The following is a 24,642-nucleotide window of genomic DNA, read 5'->3' on the forward strand; positions in this document are numbered from 1 at the left end:
CTTTCAGCCATCTTTTTCATGTGTCTTTCAAGAAGGTTCCTGAGTTTTTTTTTTATTTAGTAGTGCATTAGTATGTTTTCACATTATCTTTTAATTTATCATGTGATAGCCAACAGGTTTTTACTAATACTTACTGACTAAAATTTTAACTGACTATCAAAACTGTTTTCACTGACTTACCAGATATTAAATTATTATTTATTGACAGGTCATTCAGTTTGGAGTGGACTGTGATCATGATGAATGCACTTGCCGCGATCCTGAGGTAGAGGAGAACAAGAACAAAGGCAAACCAACAGACCCAGGACAGCTTTGAGTGATGGGAAAAGATTTACTGTATATGGACAGCTCCAATGAGACAAAAAGAACTCGCAGATGGGCAATACAAATGAACTCTGTCATGTTCTCATCACAGAATGGCATGGTGATCATGTTGTAGCCAAAAGCAGTATATCAAGTAGCAGGTGCTTCAGAAGTGCACATAAAGTTATACTAATCTATAAAAACCTTCACTAATATATTTTGGACAATCTCTAACATAGAAGTAGGTGTAGATGTAAAAGATTATTTTAACATCATATCACACAACAATGTATGTCCTTTATCCTTATGGAACAATTTGCAAACATGCTAGTTAGATGAATATGTAAGGTACATCTGATTTCAGAGGTTTTATACAAATATTAAGTACATTTATGAGAGTACTAGCTTGTTTTGTGTCCTATCGAAATATCAATAAATTTATCTGAAGCACAGTTTTATTGTCATGTGTTGTTGATCATAACACATTTAATACTGATGAATGGTGATACCATTGCATAGCATAAACTACAACAACTACCTAAGCCATTAAAGCATCACCAAAGAACTTTCCGTCTGTCGCACGCACGCAATTTGTTTATCCAGCACCGGCTTTGCAAATAACAATGTCCACAGACAAGGTAGAATATGTTGCACGATTTATGAAAGTTCGATGTATTGCGACATCAGATGCAAGTCAAATTTGTAATTTCTTATTGTCTCATTCCATCGAACTACAGATCCGCTACCCGATCTGGCAAACTTACATAGTGCAGTTATAGCCGATAGAGAGCCGCAAAGCGAATGCAGAAGTGCCGTTCACCCTGTTACAAGTTGATGAACCACTGAAACGATTTTGGAAACATTATTTTAAGGTACAAAAAACTCTTTGGTGTTGCTTTAATAACAATTAACAAACATATATGAATGTTTTATAAAGGCTGTTTTCAATTGCATTTACAGTACTGTAGATGTCTACCAACTTTGATGACATGTTCACAAAACACCTTTGCAATGTACTTCACTTGACATCATATCATGCAATGGTACAGTTGGGGTTCAAACGAAATAGTGTTATACATGACTGCTGGCAGTGTTTTACAGTATGTCACAATGATATAAGCATCATACAGAATAAACAGATGTTGTCTAAAAACATGCTACATCATGGGGACAATGATTCATATTTTACAAGCACAATCTGAGCATTGTAATGGAAGTGGAGCCTGTCAGTGAGTTGATTGCAGATTGGGATAGATTGCTAAAATATCAATATCAAGTGATAATAAGGCTAGCACGAGATAAGTTGATACTGATGTATAATGTTAAGATGCTGTGAAATTCATCCTTAGGACAACACCAAATCCATCAGCAAAAATTTGATCCAAGGTCCAATTTGGTCCAAGCTAGTCTGAAGCTTAACTGTGCCTCGCTAGCAAAATGTTTGTTGGATTTTAGTCATGTGAATCATAGGACACCGAGAACAAAGAAATTGTATTTCATATTGTATTCTTTATTATCATCATCAACATTATTAATTTTAATATCAAAGGTTGAAGAAAATGTGCACAATATATTAGCTTACAACATTGTCAGTAAACCTAAAAATAGCAAGCATACTCTAGTGTTAGAATTCAGCACCACAGAGACGACGTGGTCTTGCCTACTACGCCAATAGCAAGAGAAGAATACAAACAGGAGGTCCCTACTGTTGGCCTGACTTGTGTTTGTTGTTCAGTCAGGGCATCACCCTGTCATTGTAATTACATTGAATATGGCGAAAAAGGCAATGTTTCAGCATGGTTAGCCCAATATCCAACATCATTTCAGTTCACAGATGTCACTGTTCAATTCACAAGGAAGGTGACAGTGGTTTGACAGAGGTATATACGTATGACTGTTGGGATTTGTATTCTCCACTGCCAGTGTGGTATGGTAATGATTGTAGACATCGATATATTGTAATAGTCTAACAATTTTGGCAAATTTAATCACTCTCGTGTTGAATATTGTGTCATAAAAAACAGAAACATATAACACATTGAACTGTACACAACCTTTCAGCATGTTCTTCCTCCATAAAAAAGACCTGTACATCAGTTTAAATACTATTTTGAAGCTTTTCATTTTGAATACTACATTCAGCATGTAACGAAATCATTTATTTGTACAAGTTCTATGCCAGAATCTTTTTAATAAAATCCTTTAATAGTCTTCCATACCTATATGCACTACATAGAGACACATAATTTGCACACTAACTAGGGATTTTTTCTGCTCTTTTTAAAAAAGTAAACCAGTCTACCCATGAGAGCCATCCCAGTATCTACTTTATATGGGATGATATACACAACAACATTATCAGGCAGTCAGAAATTATTAGCATTTAACTTCACATAAATGGTAAATTGAAAAGAAATAATAATAATAATAATAATAATAATAAAATAAAAAAAACATGTAAGTCTTAACCATCCCTCCAGTAACCCTTCTAAGTCTCACCTTAAGAGTTTTACTCAAAAACAAAACAGTAAACAATAAAAACAAAAGTTTGATCTCACAAAGCCCCATGTATATAACATTAAGGGATCCTGACCACAAACATTGGAAAAGAAGCCTGTTACGGACGTTTGATTAATCCCTTGTGTGTTTGTGACATTCATAACTCCCTGGGCTCACCATAGTCATTGTATAGCACAGGGAGGAGCTGCTCGTCGCAGGCCTTTTGTAAGTCTTGGCCGAGGTCCACCCAGTTGAGGCCAAACGCCTTGGTGTCAGTGTAGCGGCAGGACAGGTGTTTGAGTGAGGCCCGGCGGAGGCCGATCTTGGGCTCCTGCAGCAGGGCCCGACACCAGCCGCTCAGCTCGTCCAGCTGCGTGAGGATCAGGCCGGCCTTCCTGCAGTAGAGAGAACACCAAGCCCGAGTTAACACGAGGCCTGCTGGGAACCTCTCAATTGTATGCAACTGTGTCGCTAGAGCGTCTCCTCTCGTGAAGAAACATACAAATGAAGACATGAAGAAAACAATATACTATACATAGTGTTGGCCCAAAATCTAATGGCCCAGAATCTATTGGATTTTTTTTATCGCCTTCACAATGTAAATGTCAGTCTCTACAAAATCACCTCCCCATGTCAAAAGAAGGAAGGTGTTCTTGAGCACTTGCACTGAATGCTCAATTATTCTGTAATTAAGTCGAATGAGAGCAGAAACAGGAGAAGGGCAGAGAAATCACAGTCAGTGGCACATGGCTTACCAGAACTGTGACCTTAATTAGCAAACTGAGAGGAGCCTGTGATTCACATACTAATTTGAAATGAGTCAACTTTGCCAGATGACATTTACATAAGCAAGGAGAAACTTGCAGGAAATCACTGATTTATTTATTATTCTGTTGTTGTTTGCTGCTGCTGCATAGTTTGACATTCAGTGGTCCATTCGGTTGTTTTACGTAAGCCATCCTCCAACAGCCTGCAGGTTGGGAGTGGAACGGGCACTTTCTCTGGCACACAACCTGCCTTTACACAGAGAAACTGGAGGTGTTTTTTTATTCCAGCGCAATATGTGCGGCATCACAACATCTACACCAGTGACACCAAGTGTAGGTTACATCCACGCAGAGGTGCAGAGGTACAGAGTGGAACAAATGTCTTTGTGGGCTTTGCTTCACAGTGCAGGAGCGGATGAGACCGACGGAAAGTCACAGTGTGTTAACTATGAAATACAGTAGTGGGCTGAATCAACTAAGACACAGGCATGTGCTGTTCCCACCTTAAATGATGCACATCAGACTCTGGACAGTGGATATGATGAATAAATCAAAGTCTGTGGCTTGACTCTTTTTACATCGTAATGACAGCCCAGACGGTTTCTCCCCGCACTACAGAGTTGCAGAAAAATGTGAAACAAATACATGAAGGTTTGTCAAGGTATCCAGGAAGGAGTTTTTTTTTTTCAACGGTCGTAGCTAGGAATGCCATATGATTTGCAGAGCACATGCTCCAGATGAGTTGCCACCCTGGCAAGTTTTACCAGAGCATGTTGATGGGGGCCAGTGTGGATATTGTAGCAGAGGTATGATTCACAGGGCTGGAAAGATCCCTTCATTCCTTCGACATATCTTCACTCCGACACTCGGCCAAACCAAAGGCTCGACAACGCAAACAGAGAATACTAAGCCTCCGCGCAGCCGTAAGGCGAGTGTTCTGAAGTCAACTCGCAGCATGGTTAAAGGGTTGGAAGGCTAACGCATTTAAAATAACGCATTTGATTGTGAAACATTCTGAATAAAAGTGTAATTACGTAGACTAATTAATCATTTAATCACAGAAACATTGGGGCCAGATTGAAATCTGAAAACACACACACACACACACACACACACACACACACACACACACTAGGAATGCAAGGATTACAATACAATGATAACTTTCAAAAAAAACATTTTTGATCTGAATTTGTTTTACATGTACATACCAACATCTGTTTTATTCTTTTGTTATTCTAAGCTTGATTTTGAAACCCTAATATGATATTTGTTGGATTCAGAAATATCTGTTGTTAGGCATCTGATAAGCCATGCTGCCCGGGGGCCAATAGTTAATCATGTTTAATGGCAAAACTTCAAAAAATATCTTGATGAATTCTTAATGATGTTAGATATTGCCACATTCATTCTGAAATGTAATTAAAAAAAGCTCCCTCCATGCATAGACCTAGTACTGATTCTGTCATTTATATCTTTCCTCCAAACTTATTTATGTGTCCAATATCATGCCACATTTCAGTGGCTTTCAGAATTTGGATGTTTATTTGCTTAAAACAAAAAACCCTGTGGTTTGTTATGCTTTCATTTTTCACGAAAGTACGTTTTGGTCTCCAAATAGCAACGGTTGTCACCATAAATCCTGCACATGTATGGAAGTGGAAAATGGCCTCTCATTTCCAAGGTACACTCTCATACCACCTTAAGCCCCTCCCACTCAGCTGTCCTGCTGTGGCCTGCCTGAGCCATGAGCAGACTACTGAATGGAGAGATCATCCAAGTGTGCCTTAGAAAACAACACCCCATGATGATAGTTAGAACATAATGTTTGTCTAAACAATGCTCAGGATGAGCTCACAGGGATGTTCTGCAGTTGCCACACACACTCCACTTCCACATTCCAGGAGATGTAACCTGCTCTATGTCATACATCGCTGAGCATACCAATGGTCACATGACCCCTTAACTTTCATTCATGCTGTCTCCAAAATAGGCATCCCAGGGCCAGGGTCAGTTACCAAGGCAAACATGCCTACTATTAGCATCCTAAATCAAGCATCCTGTTTGATTAACATGCAGACAACAACAAGGCCGTGGGTCCAATACTCAGTGAGCATCCATATCAGATAGAACGCATATCATTCATATAAAATGTATATGAATGTATGTCAAATATAAATGTCAATGTACTGTATATTATGCCATCTGTTCCTTTGGGAAAGAAGTGTGTTATGTTATGTTCTTGCGGCCTACTGTAACATATTTAAGATGGAGAGAACAAAACTCATGCACCAAAATGTCTTTCAGGCAACAAAAAGAGTTCAAATCACATTGCCTTTGAAGCCATTGGGTTTCATGAGGAGAACTGACACTTCACCATCTTGGTTTCATTCTCTGGATTGGAAAGTGTCTCTGGCATGCGTGCGCCATTCTGGATCTGCAGGCCGACAAAAGCCTTCTCTGAGGCCGCAATAACAAACAATCCTTAATGCCATTACAGAGAGGTACTCCCACAGTGATGACATTTGAGAGAAGAAAAAAAGATATTGGAGAGAGGAGTTGGAGGTGGCGATGGAGATTTGCTGAGTTCTGTGTTTGGCTAAGACATCACGCGATGTGAGTGGTCTCCCACGGTGACCCTGGCGGGCCTACAAGGGAGACGCGATACGTGCAAAAAGGCAGGGAGCAAAGTGTTTCCCATCCACTTTAAAGGTAGAGTAATTACCTCACCACTTTCAGTCCACATTTTGTTTATACTGCTGAGACTGGTTTATATTTAGTGCGGGGCTGAAAGGTCACTATTCTCTTATATTTTGACTAGCTAATGAAAATTGCATTTAAATGGTGCACATTGTTGTGATGGGGGGGACCCCAGTGAATTCGAAGTCTTCAAAACAAGCAAGCAAGTCTCTTTTAAAAAGCAGCTATGTTGAGGGTACTTTGTTCTTGGATGTCTGGAAACAAACTGTCATGGTTGTTTACATTGAAATTGTATTACATTTCCTAATACTGTCATGGAAAGGGAAGGGGGGGGTATTATGGAAATGGAGTTTTGTCAGGATCCCCAGGAGGTTGTTTTGCAGTTTGTCAGATCTCAGATGGTTGTTCAAATGAGTTGGCTTTAACAAAAAGTTTGCCATGGCTTATTTTCTATCTCTTTCCAAATGCATATTTGTTACGTTGTTTGTGTCCTTAAAACTTATGAGGTCATGTATGACATACATCTAAGGATGTAGAATTGGTCATAAATAGTGTGCAGACACAATTGAGTCTTGATGTGATGGTTGACAACACAGTTGCCAGACAAGCTCACTCAGCTTTTTTAAGATTAAAATATTAAATATAGAAATAAATATCCACTCTCTTAGTAAGTGAATTATGTCACTAAATAGATAGATAAATAGATACTTTATTGATCCCCAAGGGGAAATCACTACCATATAATGGTCCACTGACTACCACATCATTGTAAACATTCATTTCCTAAATTGCCTCCTTCTGCGGATTAACAGATTTTATTTACCATTGGTATCATTCAAGGTGTGTGCTCCAGCTAGAAGATTGCGTTTTAATGTAAGTAGGTTTAAATGGAACACGTCAGAAGCCAACCAAAAGCATAAACCTTTCCAAGATGGAGCCAATTACACCAAACATTCTCAATGTGAGTTAAGGTTACAGTTCTTTATGTTCAAAGTACTTTAATCAGGTTCACCTGTTTTTGGTGAGCATCTGTGTGGGAAGTGTGCAACTTTTATATTGAACACACTGTAATGTTTATAAAATGATTAACTCAGCTTTTACAGTACCAGCCTTCTTTAGATGGGTTTTTGAGAGAGTATCTAAGGCTGCTCTGGAGGATACTGTGGTCAGTTACCACTGAGATCAATTTACACACTATCTAATCAGTTTAATTGCATTTGGTTTAAACTCGACCATAATATAACCTTCAGACCTTAATGAAATAATCTTTGTTTGCCAAATAATTAAACCATAAGGGACACACTGAAGAGCAGACACACTGAAGCATAGACAGGACTCGTGAGATAATCCCCACACCACTCTCCTTGATTCCATCATGCATCATATAAACATACATCTGTGCATTGGTTTAGAAAAAACAAGTTCAGATATTGTGGAAGATATAAGTAGCAAATATTCAAAACCTTTGTGTAGCTACATTATCATGGTTCCATGTGATCATGTAACCTAATGCATTCTAGAGAGGGTGGAAGGGGACATGATGATGCCATTTGGGCTTATCTAGTTAAAACGTATGATAGCTTAGTCTAGGGTGCAGTTGTTTTGGTTTGCATATTGTTTACATGATCACATAAGATGACCCCCCATGACATAAGACAACAGTTAATAATACTTTGTAGTAGTTAGTAGTTTCTACCCTTGCACTACCCTAATTCAACTTAAAAAGAGCACTGATCAAATGGCACAGGAGACGAAGGGCGAAGAGAGAATGCAGTGCATAATCAGTTTCTCAGAAATAATGACCAATCCGTATATCTGCTTTTTTCAATCTGTATTTCATAATTCCATGGTATTTTACAACTTTCACATACAGTAAGCCATAGCGAGAGGCCACTTTTTCGTTTTTTTTTTCCACAAAGACATATACACACCCACACACACACACACGCGCCTACATAAAGACACACACACATGCACATATGCAGGCACACACACACACACACACACAGACACACACACTCATGCAAACACACAAGCACGGACACACACACACACAAACACACACAGTCATGCACACACACACAGTCATGCACACACACAAGCACGCACACATATACACATACACACAACTCACACACATACACACACACACACACACACCATTACCCCCCCAACCCCCAACAAACACGCACACACACACACACACACACACACACACACACACACACACACACACACACACACACACACACACACGTCACACGCACACACACACACACACACAGACACATACACACACACCACACAAACACACACACACACACACAAAGAAGCACACATATACAATCAGGGACGATTGAATTTCAAAAGCTTTTAAAGTCTACTTCTTTAAAGCATGTTTACACACACACACACACACACACACACACACACACACACACACACACACACACACACACACACACACACACACACACACACACGTCACACGCACACACACACACACACACACAGACACATACACACACACCACACAAACACACACACACACAAAGAAGCACACATATACAATCAGGGACGATTGAATTTCAAAAGCTTTTAAAGTCTACTTCTTTAAAGCATGTTTACACACACACACACACACACACACACACACACACACACACACACACACACTTACACTTAGGCCTACACATGATTTTAAAAACAGTAACACTGCAGTTTTTATGGTTGATTTTAAATTGGTATTTGACCTCACCTAAGAATGATCTCACATAATATATTAGACTGACTGCTATTATATTTTCTTGCCCTCTACATCATGGTAGTGATCCTATTTATATAAAACACCTGTAGGCCTAGCTGTAGCTTGTGAATGGGTATCCTTTTTCACTACACTTTGGATTACATACAGTATAGCTGCCTGATAGGATAGCCTACGTGAAAAGAACAAGAAGTGGACATCAACGCGATGCCTTGGTATCATCCGATAACTAATTAAATGCTGATTTATTGCTTAGCCGACTTACCACTTCAACACCATTGACTGTAACTGTAACAGTTTAACTGTTCAAATTGTAAGCCTCACGTTAACTGTAACAGTTCAACACAAGCAAAACATTGCAATGTGCGTGTGAGTTGCTATGGGAACATACATGTACACCAATTTTAGGAAAAGGGCTGATGCTGACCCCGGTCTTCAGCTATTTGGTAATATTTATTATACATCCAGAAGAATACATTTGAGTCGTTATAGGCTCTGGCTTATTATGGAGCAAAATAACAAAGTTGTGATTAAACGAAAAATACGAGGGGGCACATGCCCCCTTTACTTCAATGGGCATGACGCCACTGGCTAGCTTGCTCATTACTCTGCTCTCACCTTCTTTATTTAATAAAAGATGGAATCAGAAACTATTCTGGCAATTCCAGTTTGCCAATTGTGTCAGTTTTGATCACATCACTATGAGGATGAAAAATAGTATGTATACAGTTCTGAGCTGATTCACTATGTCGTGAAGGGAGACAGCTGTCACCCCACCTGACCTTGAATCCGGCTCTGCGTGGTACCGAACCTGCAGCTTGATTGCAATGCCAAAGAGCCAAACTGTTTGATATGGCAGTCAAAGCACATACTCAACCATAGCACTCCATCATCAAACACCACAATGAAATACAATAATCAGTGAGACAACATTGAGAAGTTCCTACTATGACACTCTTAGTCATTTATGCATCACACGTGTGTAAATCCGTGAATCTTTTCACAATGTGAAAACCTAAGTTTTGGTTTAACTCTCTCTGAAAACCATAAGACATTCATAAGAGGCAGTTTACAAACTTCTTTGGTTTACGACGGTTTTGGGAAACTGAGCCCTTATCTATTTCATAATTCCTCAGGCATTTCAGTCAGTCCTCAGACAATCTTCAAACATATCATCCTTGCACAGACAGTTCACAAGCAAAAAAACAAAAAAAAAAACAAGCTCCTAACCTTGGTCCCAGTTCATCCTCACATCGCCAGGTGAACTCCCCAAAGCTCTCGTAGCGCTGGTTATAGTGATATAGCACTCGATGTAAAGTGGGAGAGCCCAAGTCCATGAGAGTGTTATACGCTGTCTGCTGCTCTTTTCCACTGGTGTATCCATTAAAGAGGTTATAAATCTTGTCTGCGATTTCTGTAAGAACAGGTAAACAACATTAACAAAACATGTTGTATTGGCTGGCTTCTCAAAAGGAATAAACTAGTGCAATTACAGTACACAAATCCATACAATTCAACAGAGAAGCTGGGGACAGACTCTGTGTAATCAGTATAAATATCCTGGTTGGAGTAGAGCTATGATTTATCGAAAGACAAGAAAGAGGTCTCCTTTCAGAATGAACTGCTATATTTTTAGAATTGCTTAAGGATGCACTTTTAGAGAAACACCTAAAGCTCCTATGAAGTGCAATGGCATGCCATTTCCTGGATAGTTGCAGTATTACTGAACTGACCTTGTGCTTTGACATCGTCCACTGCAGGACAGGGAGTCTTGATGGTGACCTCACTCGGGTCAGAACGTCTGCCGGTGTTATCCACAGCCCACAGCCGGAACCTGCAGCATAACCACCCAAGATTAGGATCATTTGAGGGAATCTATATAGCATAACCACCCAAGATTAGGATCATTTGAGGGAATCTATACAGCATAACCGCCCAAGATTAGGATCATTTGAGGAAATCTATACAAGGTCAGTGTCATCAATGATGTAGATGAGGTGAAGTCAGGACCTTGTGCATTCTCAGGACATATAAAGTTCTGGAAAAAATTGAGAACACTGCACATTTTTCTGATATCATCCTATGATTGCTGAGTGACATTCGAATAAGTTGGTCATATTCAAATTGGCAGTGGTCTCTTAATTTTGTTCAGAGCTTTATACATATATGTATACATATACTGTACATCTCTGAAAAAAATTGAAACTAAAATAACAGTGACGGTGACAGTTCAATTGAAAGCTAAACGACTCAAGTGACATATTTTCCCCTGTATATTTTGTGACATTCTCTTCTGAGGCTCTGCGCAAGTATAACATGTGAAATCATGTGCGAAGGTCTGTTGGGTTGCCATGGACTGTGTAAAGGTGATCATGAAAATTAAGTCTCATTTCATTGCAGTGATGTGCAGAGGTCCAACTTAACCTACCAATAACTATACAAACTACACACAGGAGGATATGGGCCTATAGTCTATATGAAACATCTTCAATTCACAAAGTGTTACTCTCTTTTGTCAGACACACTAAAATAGAAGTGAATAAAGTTCAACAAAGATATTCCCTTATTCAACCTCCTGCCTGGCCCTGAGCCACTAGTGAGATATATGACTTCAGACGGATAGATGACGCGAGAAGGTCCCGTGTCCCAGCCTCATTACCACTATGACTACATGTTGAACACTAGTCTAAGACAGACAACAAACAAACAAAATAACAAACACTTGTGTCATAAGCCAAGCCTCTGTTTCTGTTGAAATATTGTTTGTTGCTGCCTAACAGGATGATCAAAGCTGAACTAACACTAAGATAGAGTTGAATTATATCTCCATCTAGTGGATGGAAACATGCAAAGATACTACCAGAAATGACTTCAGCCACATCTGAGGGATTCCTACTCTAGTCATAGGTCTGTAGTATACACAATAAAGTATCATTATAGTCAAACCAAGACAGAAACATTTGATGGTCAAGCCATTCTGCTCCATGTTTTAGCAACAAAATAGAATGTGAAAGCAATGTGTGATTTTAAAATGTCAAACAAATGCTAATAAACAATACAAGTGATCATCACCGATGAATCACAATTCTCACGAACATTCTAAATGCAAAGAGAAATTGTGGTCGCAAGCGCTTACTTAACCCTCCTGTTATCCTTGGGGTCAATTTGACCCCAAGCAACGTTTAACATCATAAAATATATGGTTCACTTTTTTTTTTTTTGCTTCATGTTTCATGACTTTTCCTCAATTGAAGGGTACAACAGAGTTAGCATGAAATTTGTACAATAATATGTTTTCAATGTCCTGTACACATATTTTGTACATTGATGTTCCTTGGGGTCAGTTTGACCCCAGCTGTATGAAACATAAGATACATGAATATTTGACACATTATGGATATTATTATTATTAGTAGTATGAGAACATATTATTACCATTATTACATATAAGTACTTATTACATATAAGTTATTTTGGCAGGACTGTAAAAGTCAAAAGGGGAAGCAACAGCAAGCCTTTGGGCTGCTGACACTGGATGGGCAATATTGCCAGCCAGGGTTCCAAGGTTCATAAAGGGGTGTGTGTGTGTGTGGGGGGGGGGGGGGGGGGGGGGGTGGGCGGGATTGTTTTGTAGGGCTTTTGATGGTGGTTATTACACTCTCGTTAAGTACCTGTCACAAAAAACAATATGGGTAACAATATGAATTATAATCAGTCGTATAATCTTACGAGTGTCGGTAAGATTTGAGGATAACACAAGGGGTAACAGGTAATCAAGAACTAGCAAACACAAACAGCCCATTTGGAACAGCCCGTTCCCTCCTGGAAGAAGTATGATAAATAAACTGACAACAGAAACACTGAGCAGAGACCAAATGATGTAAAGACAAAGTGCATATGTTTTTGGTTGTGGTGCCTCCATACATCAAACACATTTGAGGAGACACTGGTCTCAACTGCTCATTTTTTCCCCCTTTTCTTTAACATAATCTTTTCAGCGTGGCTTCTCTCTTTCTGAGGCATGTTTGAGGTAAGTGCCTACATGTGTGGGAAGCTGAAAAACATGCAATGGGAATAGGATCTGTGCATGTGTGTGTGTGTGTGTGAGTGTGTGTGTGTGTGTGCGTGTGTGTGAGTGCCCCCGCCCCCCCCTCACCCCTTACTGTATGTACAGTATGTTCAGACAAGCACCTAAAGAAAATCATCAATTTCAACTAATAGCTGAATACCCCATATTTCCTGTTTGAGACAAGCTCAAACTTAGTATCTAAAATCAGACTATGCACACCTAAAGAAGTCCACCATTGTAAATTGAATAAATTAAATGAGTAGAAGAACACAGAACCGATCAAACAGACACCCTACACTCGTTAGGAAAGGTGATTTTTATGCAAAATGTGTTTTTAATTCCAGATTAAAAGCTAACATGATGGAGCAGATCTGATATTTTAAGGAAGCCTGTTCCACAGCTTAAGGACTAGAACTGCAAAGGATCAGTCAGCCTCAGGCTAAATTGTGGAACAGCCAAAAGACCAAAGTTGGAGGATCTGAGAGGCAAAGCAAGAGAGTTTAACAAATCCCTTATATAATCAGGTGACAGACCGATTGTGCAAAGTATTACAAGTTAATAATATAACTTGTAATATATCAAACTGAAGTTGAGAGAAAAGAACTAAGGTAATGTGTTCCCTAAGTAAAATAAATAAGCTAACTAACTAGAAGCTGGCAAAGCAGACACTAATAAAAGCTGCTGAAGTGTTTTGGTGATATACTTGGCAATTTTGTTTTCCAGGGTTTTTCTCTCTGATATATTTGTCACACCTTATAACTGTGTGCGTGCGTGCCTGTGTGTGTGTATGTGTGTGTGTGTGTGTGTGTGTGTGTGTGTGTGTAAACAGTGTGTGTGTGTGTGTGTGTGTAAACAGTGTGTGTGTGTGTGTGTAAACAGTGTGTGTGTGTGTGTGTGTGTGTGTATGTGTGTGTGTGTGTGTGTGTGTGTGTGTGTGTGTGTGTGTGTGTGTGTGTAAACAGTGTGTGTGTGTAAACAGTGTGTGTGTGTGTGTGTGTGTGTGTGTGTGTATGTGTGTGTGTGTGTGTGTGTGTGTGTGTGTGTGTGTGTGTGTGTGTGTGTGTGTGTGTGTGTAAACAAACATGCTGTATGGAGAGCACAGCAATTTGTGGTTTAACACTTGAAAATGCTGAATCCATCAATTACATAATCTTCAGTGTAGAGGACAGATCTCAAGAGAAGATGCAACAGGGTAAAAAGGTAAAAGAACACGTCAACAACATTCGCATGACATTTTCAGCATACATTAGTATTACTCCAAAAAATCCAAACATTAAAGTCTATAAGTAGAGTTATGCATATTAAAGTGGAATGACAGGGGATAAAAGTATTGAACACGCTAATAAAAAGCAGTACACCAAGGCAAAGAAAGGCAAGGAACAAGCTGGAATCTATAAGTAATTATCCCTCCTATCTGTGCAAGCAAATTAATATAAGATGGGTTAGTACATATTGATGGGCTGTAAAAAGTTTTTCGTTACCAAGGTGTCATACAAGATTTTACATTTCATGATGGGTAAAAGCAAAGAGCTCTCCCAAGACCTTTACAACCTTATTATCGCAAAACATATCAATGGAACTGGTTACGGATGCATTTCAAAACTTCAGAGTAAGCAGTATTGGGGCCATTAGTGGAAGGAACATCACTTCATCATCAATCGGCCATGCACAGGATCTCCTCACAAGATTTTGACCATGAAGTCAGAGGGATAGTCAGAAGAGTAGCTCAAGAGCCAAGGACCGCTCGGAGAAAGCTCCAGAAAGACTTCGAGGCAGCAGGTACAATTGTTACAGAGAAGATCATAGGTAATGCACTCCACCACCATGACCTTGACCATGACCAATGCACGCTCACCCCACATGACTCTATTACTGAAGAAAAACATGTTGAAGCTTGTTTAAAGTTTGGTACACAACATTTGGACAAGCCTATGAAATACTGAGAGAATGTACACTAGTAGTCTGGTCAGGTGAGAGCAAAATTGAACTTTTTGGATGTCATACTACACACCATGTTTGGAGGAGAAATGGCACTGTACATAACCCTAAAAATACCATAACAACAGTGAGGTTTGGCAGTGGAGGCAGAGGCGTATCAAGCTTTTTAAAAGTGTCGGGGTTGTGGGATAAGAAAATGAAACAATCCGGCCAAATTATAAATAACTCCCTACAGGGACATTGTAAGTATTTTCTGAGAGGGGTGCGGACTATATTGGTGTCCGGGAGATTCTCCCCCGAAATTTTTTTTAAATTCTGATTGCTAAACACAACATTTTAATGCAGTTTGGGAGCATAGGCGGATTATGAAATTTCGGGCCCCTGGGCCCAGATATATTAAGGGCCCCCCACTTATTGTTGTATATGTGGGAGGGGTGGTTTGGGGGTCCCAGAAAATGTTTAATTTGTTTGATGTGATTTCCTGTATTCTGGTGCATTTTGGGGATGGCCAATACTAAATTCAATCAGATTCATAGCCTACATCCTGATTTGTTGATATTGAGGCAATGATTCCATGCAAAGGTTTGGGCTTCAGGGCCCCCTGACCCCTTGGGCCTGGGCCCGGTAGGCCCGTGCAGTAATCCATCCCTGTTTGGGAGGGACAGAAGAAGCAGTGTCCCTTATATGTGTGGCTCATGTGACAAGGCCTACATGATCTACCTACTATCACTTCACTATTTGACACTATACCCTACCTGGAGACATATCTCATGTTATAAATCAAGAAATCATTTCAGAAATTATGTTTTGTGCATATGGGTTAGCAGGCTACAATAAATTGCCTAACAGACAGCAGCCTAATTTCGAGGTATCACTAATATCTATTAAAAATGACACAGAATAGTGACAGAACTGTAAGCTCTAATTCAAAAACGTTTGAAGTCTACCCAAACATACATGCAAAGGGAATATAAATAAATTGTGTTGCATATAGCCAGCTTAATGTAAATTTAAAGATTATGATTAGCCGTTTCTATGCTTTTTCCATTGATAGTTACAGAAAGCCACGTTGTTGTTTAAACTATTGTTGCTTCCAGCCCACGTTACCTCCAGTTTCACTTGCTGCAGGGACGCAAACATTGCATGAGCGCTCATAAGCGGTCTATTTGAGTTCTACATGCTGGAAATCTTAGTTCTCAGATGTAGGCCTAGAACTCAAATGTGTCTTGACGCCGCCGTTAAGATCAAAATAAGATGTTCTAAATGGAACGCGATCCTATTTAAGATATTAGATAGATGTAGCACTACGACACACACTGACAGTGAAATACCGCCGACGTTTGTGATCAGATCAAATAAGACGTTCTAAATGGAACGCGATGTAATTAAGCTGTTCAGATCTTTTCCAAACGTCTTGGAGACGTATGTGTGCTGACTGGGCTATTTCTATATAGTTGATGACAGCAAATGAATAAGTATTTCTGATTGGGGAAACTTTTAGCCTAGTTTTTTTCCCGTCCGCGGTTCCATACCATCTTGCTGCAAACGATCAGACGTGTGAAGCACCGGGCATAACTTAATTTCGCGGCTGTGTTAATTTCTACATTGTGACATTGTGTCAGTCAGACAGTGAATTTTGGTTTACTAAATTAGCATAATGCGGTAACAATTATCATTTCAATTCAACCTGAAATCTGCTCACTGCAGACGTTATAATGCAGACCCAAGCAGCAGCACAGCCTTGAAAGACGCACACTTTGAATTTGATCAGAGCGGCTCTGGTTCTTCACTGGCTAACTTGATGTGATTGGCTGGATGACCGTTCAATCAAATCAACAGACCTATTTGTGTCTCTTTGTGTTTGCGTTATGCTAGATACGGTTCCAACTCTTTACGGGAGCGTTTATTTCCATATTTTACTTTCATTTTAATCTGTCAAAAAGTGTGGGGGATAGAATCGCGTTCCAGCAAAATTGTGTACGTTATAACACCCACATCCCCCACGCTTGCTACGCGCCTGTGTGGGGCTGTTTTTCATCTCATGGTACTGGCAGACTTCATACAGTTGAAGGAATGATGAATGGAGTCATTTTTTTCCTGGAGAATCTTGCCATCCACCAGGATGATGAGGATGAGACATGGCTAGACCTTCCAGCAGGACAATCCAAAGCATACAGCAAAGGAAACTCAATTGGTTTCAGAGAAAGGAAATCAAGGCCCTGACTTAAATCCAATTGAACAGTTCTGGAAGTTAACTAAAGATCAGGAATCACAAGAGGGACCACTAGAATCTTCAAGATTTAAAGACTATCTGTTTAGAAGAATTGGCCAAAATCATATCTGAATACTGTGACTGATTAGTTTCATGATACAGGAAATGTCTTGAAGTTGTCATTACAAATGAAGGCTTTTCAACAAAGTATTTAAGAAATGTCAGGCGCGTTCAATACTTTTTTCCCTGTGTCATTCCATTGTATTACATATAACTCTACTCATGGACTTTAATGTTTGGATTTTTTAATGGGTGGATCACCTGAGTTAATACTAATGTCTGGTGAAATTTGTATGCAAATAGCCTCACTGGAAGTATACTTACTGAAAAAAATGTTGACCCGTTCAATACTTATTTCCCCCACTGTACAGTAGGTCTGGAAACAGTCTGGCTCACAAAACATTTTTATGCTTTTAAGGCACTTGGAAAGGATTGTAACAATGTACCTTGTTACTGTGAATTTATTGTTCCTCATATTCTTGCAACTGATATTTACAAGAATATAATTTACTTGTTTTTCAATCAAAAATTATTCAATCAGTCAACATTTAAATGTGTTGACCATGGCTACACTGTGCAAAGTGACAATACAGCTTTTTCTAAAGCCGTAGCCTTCTTCTTCTTTGTCTTCTTCATCATCATCTTCATCTTCATAATGAATTTGTGGACGACTGCACACAAATATGAAGATTGCCCAAAAATAAGGAATTTTACATTACATTACATTACATTACATTTAGCAGACACTTCTTGACCAAAGTGACTTACATATGTCAGCTATATTACAAGGGATCACATTGTCCCCGGAGCAACTTGGGGTTAAGTGCCTTGCTCAAGGGCACATTGGTGGAAGCCGGGAATTGAACCGACAACTTTCAGGCTACTGCACGCTAGCCCAGCTTCTTAACCACTACATTTTAATAAGGACCAAGGCAAACTTACAACAAAGAAGTCCAATTGGCAGAACAAGCAGCAACAAAAGGCTGGTCACAAAGAGGTCTAGACACATAATGTCTGTCTCAGGTGACATCAAGTTTAGATTTCGCAAAGAGTGACACAAAGTCCAAGTATAGAGGTGGTGCGGGATCAGGTGACCGGGGGATTATGAGCTGACCACAAAGTGCAGGCTGGGACGGAATAATGAGGTACAGTAGTGAAGCCCAATGATCAACTCAGGTGACACTGAGTGCTGATTGGATGATGAGGGGAGAAGAGAAGTCGAGGGTGTTATATTCTTTTTATTTTTCCTACTCTGATATGGAATGGAAGGCTTGTACCCCTAGAGTGCTTTTCCGTTAATACTAGCCCTCCTTGAAGCGGGGTTACCTTAAAGCACTTTTTGGCCAATAACTTCGAAACTGGTTGTCCAAAAATTACAAAATGTATACGCAAACTTTACATTTCATACCCTACATCACTACCACATTCTTTTGACATTCTTCGGATTCTTTGCACAAATTCTATTTTTGTTTTTGTATTGGGCGCTGCAATTACAACATTCCAATATGTAAAGTACAGATTAAGATAAAATTGAGAAATTTGGTATGCCTTCTTATACTTTCTACATTTGATCATCTCCTCTTCATGGTTTGAGAAGTAGTTACTGTTGTGTCTCCTTTTGGTGTTTTAAGCCCCCAACGTCGTCTTCCAGGCAGCGCTGCATGGAAGCCACTAGGGCAGTGGTTCTCAAAGTGTGGGGCACGCCCCACTAGTGGGAAACAGAGACATGGCAGGTGGAGCACGATGAAGTGGAATATTTTTTTTGTGCCCATCGTTAACAATGCCTTTCTTTTTTGACAAGGAAGATCATAGATTCAAAACAAAATAATCACAAACACAAACATAGGAGTCATAAACAAACCGACATATGAATTAAAACAACATTTTGAACCAGTGGAACGAGACTGGAAATATAACATGGAGCCAAAATGCGAAAAATATTTTAAGTTGCCATTTTGCCTGGTTGATGGGGGTCATGTGGGATTTGTAAATATCCCATCTCCAAAGTGGGGAATAAAAGAACAAGTTTGAGAACCACTGCACTAGGGTTAGGGTTGAGGTTAGTGTTAGGTGCCTTGAAGTCGACGGAGGGGGCATAAAACACCATCGAGCTGTTGTGTCCAGGCTCTTTTGAATCTGAGCTGGTGACACTGCACACAGTGTAACAATGGTTATACACCACAAAAGCACTATAGGTTAGATGACAAATCAGGAGACAATTATTCCTTTGCTGAGCATGCAGAAAGTGATCATAAGGGAGTGGATGATACATAAGGCCTAGCACATTCTACCATTAAGAGATTAATCACTGAATACTTATGCTGAAACAGAGAGGCTATTGAGGCAGATGCTAGCAATACCAAGAAATGTCTACCTAATCCAACAGCAGCATACACTTGTCTAAAGTAGAGGATCAAATAGAATCCATTAATATTGCAGTGTTTAATTTTTTTTTTTATGGCAGAGCTTACTGCTTGAATATTTTCTTCTAGAGAAGCTACACAAGTTGCAGGATGACATAGCATCCCACCTGAATGGGTAGATTAAGTCCATACAACAGCCTGCCCTGCCTTACCAGCTGGTCAGAACTGGTCATTGCCATGTGGTACACTGACCTCATATGGTCAAGAACAATCTACATATAGAGTGCATTTACACCACATTTACACTATAGAGTGCATTTACATCACATTTACACTACATATAGAGTGCATTTACATCACATTTTACACAACATATAGAGTGCATTTACATCACATTTTACATTTATCCACTTGGTAGATTTGTTTAGTAAAAGTGACTTAAAGCAATAAAATAACATTTAAGCTATTACCATAGGCATTTTAAACATTTAAGCTACAGAGCTACAGCTACAGCAATAGAATAATATTCATGCTACAGTGCAGCGGAGACAATAGCTATTGGAATTACCCCTGCATTTGTCAGTACTAGTACTAGAGGATAGGAGTGCCTACATATTAAGCACTAGTCAAGTATAATAGTTGACACTCTACATACATCACATGAGAGTTCTGTTTGGGGACAGAGAACTTTTCTGGCATTTCATCAACCTGAAATCAAACAGAATTTCCTCGACTCCAAATTTACTTATAATGTAGGCGGATCAGTCCAGATGGGAGAGTCACTGGACATTTTTGGGCAACCCATTTTCATTCCACAATAAAAATCAGGTCTGCCTGTTCTATACGAACATAATTCATTCTTTCAATGAATAAATCAAACATCAGACTCTTTCCAGTGCTGATATACCATTTACAACTGGAAACAGGTATCAATGTTGATACAGAGTTATATATTCATATCGTATCATATTTTAAGTTTATATGGGTTTTGAGTAGAAGGTTCTCTGATTTGTACATAGAATGCATGAAAATATGATTTTCTGTGGAAACAGGCAGATACCTAGCCTGGGTGCCAGCCGAACTTAGTCCCACCCACAACATTTGAGGTCGGGAAGTTCGGTCTGGCATTGCTCCGTTGTGGAGCAACTATGCTCGCCCCAGAGCTACAGTAGGCGGACCAATGAAATCGGGCTTTACGATGATGGGCAGGTGAGCAATAGCGCCTCGTCTATCACATCATCTGAGCATGCTTAGGTTGATTATGTTTGCAACAAAAAACTCTGTGGCTAGAAGGAGACAGATGGCTTCTAAGACCCCATATGGAAAATGCATATTATTTCAATGAGGTTTTATCACTGAAAACGATTATTTCTGAAAACTTTGGCCAAAGTTGAGATGTGGGAAAACAGCGTGTTGCATTGTGACATGTTTCCTCGTTCATTTGAAATCTCTGATTGACCACCTGTTTGAGGGATTTGCAACAGCCTTTCTGTTTATAACATGTTTATCAGTGTTCAACGGAATTATTTCTAAAAACGGAGGGGATATAGGCTATCAGTTTTTTCCTAATAGCCTACCCTTCTACGTATCTCTTAGATTTCGCTAATGAGTGTTGTAGGAGATATTGACGGCACAATAACTTTTACAAAAGACCAGAAAACAATGTTATGGTATTTGTTGAGAAGAAGGATGGTTTGTGTGTTCTTCCTACATCTCAAGGTAAGCTTTTCGCTGCTCTGGGGGTCGTTTCTAGAAAAGTTAGCAACGACGTTGCTCAACCACCATGGTACGATGCAACTTGCGACCAAACAACGACACTGTTACACCTGTTTCTAGAAAGCATCGTACCTGTGACAAAATTCGTTACCTCCGACGTTCGAATACCGTAGTTCCAACAACGTTGTTGATGATGCAGCGATACATATCATTGGTGGAAACAGTGCCAACGTCTAATACCCCACCCCCTAGAAATGTTCTGTCACGGCCTATGTCGACATTTTTCTAATCTAAACCGAGTGATTACCTAGCGTTCATGGGCTTCGGAAAAACCTTTTTCCGAGTGAAAACATCATCATTCCGCGTTATTCACGTCACGTAATGTGTGAGTCAGAGGTCGGAAACTGGGGCTAGATTTTGCTAACAGTTGCCCAGTTAGGGACTCGTCATCACTTTTGTCGTCACGTTGTAGTTCGTTTGTAGTCCATGTGGCCTTTCATGTCCAACCGTTTTAATGTGAACTTGCCGTTTTTGTCACTTGAAAGCTGCATATCTTTCTTTCACAAGCGTCTTACACTATATTTTAAGCAAATACAGTTGTTTGTTTAGGCTTAGTGAGTGTATGTTTTAACCTTTGTTGTGGCATCCGTGTTTGTCACACATTCCGACGGCAAAGCACATGTACACTTGCTGTCGGAAAAACAAAGTAGCCATGGGGGCGGTCCTTGTCATTCCAAAGTGCCCTGAATGCACCATTAATGCTGGCATTGTCATTGCCATCAGCCAAAACCTAAACCTATTGCAAGCATATAAAACAATTAACTTAAGCCGACCAATATCAGTTATTATTTGTGTTAAATATCTATGTTGGAAAAAATATATAGCCTGGACGAATTTCTGGGTATTGCATACTTTATCAACTGTCTCGTGGCTTAACGGCAGCGCGTCAGTGCACTGCGCGCTCGGCCGGAGTTCGCATCCTATCTCTTCTTTTCACCTCTGAGTAGGCCTACAAGACACAACAATAGGTTTTGACCATACATATTTAGTTACTCTACATCTAGAGACCACGACATCAGTCAAAAACAATTGAATCTACGTGTCACACTAGTTCACCTGCAGGTAGCGAGAATCAAGAGGACAATCTCACATCATAAGAAAATCGAACCTACAACGCTGGGATAACAAGTCACCTGCTTTAGCCACTACACCATTTATCACTGCGCTGATTTTAATTCTCTGTGAAGATTATAATACTAGCTTATCAAAAAGCAAGGCAATACTCGAATTAACATAAATAGCAAGAATGAGCCAAGTAGGGGAGTCAGTCTCTTAATCAAAATAAAGCTACAGGACAGATCAATCATTGAGTCACGAGATAAACATATTTTTTGGTTAGGTGGTTGTGATTTTTGGTTAGGCGCTCGGGACACCAACTGGAACTACCAAGGAACGACACAAGTGCTACTGCCCAGAGGCAGTAGTTCAAATGACCAACCTTTGTGTCCTTGTTTGCGATTGAGAGTTCATACTCCCTTTTCTAGAAACACCAAATCCAAGAACGATGGAGCGAACTACAAAGGTTGCGACGCAAGTTAGCAAACAACGCTTTCTAGAAACACGCCCCTGATTGGTTAGGTCTATCCAATTGAGTGCAGAGGCATTCCCCCCCTGTATCGGTTGAAACACGCCCCATAATTACGTCCCAATGGAGCAGTAACAGACTCATATTCTGACTAGAATTTCTCAGAATATGAGTCTGATACTGATGACTCATATTCTTCATCTGATTTTAATCACCTCAGATATCAATCAAAGCAAACAGGAAAAAGAAATAGCAACACAATCATGAAAAACACTCAAATAAATAAATGTGCACGTAAGTCTGAATGAAAAGCAGCACTGGTTGAAGCCTGGAAATACTGTATTGTAAACAAAGTAGCTTAATTTGCTAGTTTATCATAGTCTACTGGTTAGACTGTTCAGTTTCCCTACGTGTGTTTAAGTTTCTAATGAATACTTTTTCTCCTTGGGACAGGCTCGTTTGAGTCTTAGAAAATACTTTTCCATTTGATTAGAACTTAGCAGTCAATTTGAATGCAACAGTTTTGAACAAATTCACACAGCGTGCTAGTGATGCTAAACGGATTTAATAGCTTTTTAGCCAGTCGTCTTGCACGATTGTGAATGTTTGGATTACATGTGCATGAAGAGGGATGCGCCTGTTGAGAGGGAGAGAGAGAGAGAGACAGTGCACGGGGCAAGGACTAAATTTGGCCTATTTGTTTATGGACAACGTAGACCCAAGGCGGGAGGTGTGTGTTTTTTAATTATCGAATGTTCTATCGAACATATTTTTCATTGATATTGATTACATGTCTATTGCGATAGGCCTACATATCGCTATCGTTTTATCGCCCAGCCCTAATATCAACTACCTCAAATATTAGTGTAATTAAATTACCTACAGGTGTATGTTTGCCTTGAGACTAAGCTAATGTAACATAAAAATATCAGTCTGTGTTGATGGAAACATCTGTGTAATATGTAATGCTATGGTGTAAATAGGCCTTAATGGTCTTTTGACTTGATAACACTGTCACATACAACATGGATTGTATTCCAATATGTTGTATTTAGTCTTGTGTTTTGCACATTTAGGACTGTAAGTGAGATTAATAAGAAATTCTCAACCAGTGAACTGGCCTGGACATACTGTAGCATTTGGTTCCTTTTTGATGTGTACAGCCTTTGCCCTTCCTAACACACAATGATCTCCTGATTCATGTTTCTGCCATTACCATTAAGTACTCTGTCTGACGCACTTTCAAGCTGTTCCAAGGCATGACCGACTTCCCCAGCTGTCTGATATATTTTTGAAAGACCCCAATTTGAGCTTTCACTTTGTCTAAAGACAAACATAAACATGATAGAAGTTAGTTCAGTCCTCTCCCTCCAAAAGAAAATGAATGTGCCTCGTAAAAGAATGCTGCCTTTAACATTAGCAGTTTCCCAGAGGATCCATCTCTTCCTCTCTCTCTCTCTCACACACACACACACGCACACACACACAAAACACAGGGACACACAGCGGCATATCTGTTTGGATGCCAAGGACAGACTTCCTTTTGCGGCAGTGGAAGATAGGTTGTGAGGAAATGATGTGAGGGTGATGTCAACATTTTTAAAGTTTGGTATGATTTCTATAAAAATTCTCTGGCGCCGCTTGCTTGCAGCCAGGGGGAAAAAAG

General features: G+C 39.7%; 2 protein-coding genes across 5 annotated transcripts in view; one reads left to right on the forward strand and one right to left on the reverse strand.

Annotated features, from left to right (window-relative positions):
• The window catches only part of pappa2 (pappalysin 2), a 45,025-nt gene extending 44,270 nt beyond the window's left edge, over positions 1–755 (forward strand). The window contains exon 23 of the mRNA XM_042094095.1: positions 209–755. Within this exon, the coding sequence (XP_041950029.1) occupies positions 209–316 (108 nt within the window). The 3' untranslated portion in view covers positions 317–755. The remainder of the gene's footprint in view (positions 1–208) is intronic.
• Positions 756–1,185: 430 nt separating this feature from the next.
• The window catches only part of astn1 (astrotactin 1), a 180,363-nt gene continuing 156,906 nt past the window's right edge, over positions 1,186–24,642 (reverse strand). For all 4 annotated transcript variants that reach the window (XM_042106793.1, XM_042106789.1, XM_042106781.1 and 1 more), the window contains 3 exons: positions 10,767–10,867; positions 10,264–10,447; positions 1,186–3,197 (listed from right to left, as the gene is read on the reverse strand). In XM_042106793.1, the coding sequence (XP_041962727.1) occupies positions 2,960–3,197; positions 10,264–10,447; positions 10,767–10,867 (523 nt within the window). In that variant the 3' untranslated portion in view covers positions 1,186–2,959. The remainder of the gene's footprint in view (positions 3,198–10,263; positions 10,448–10,766; positions 10,868–24,642) is intronic.

The sequence above is a fragment of the Alosa sapidissima genome, chromosome 1, assembly GCF_018492685.1.
Source record: "Alosa sapidissima isolate fAloSap1 chromosome 1, fAloSap1.pri, whole genome shotgun sequence".
In the NCBI taxonomy this organism is placed as follows: domain Eukaryota; kingdom Metazoa; phylum Chordata; class Actinopteri; order Clupeiformes; family Clupeidae; genus Alosa; species Alosa sapidissima.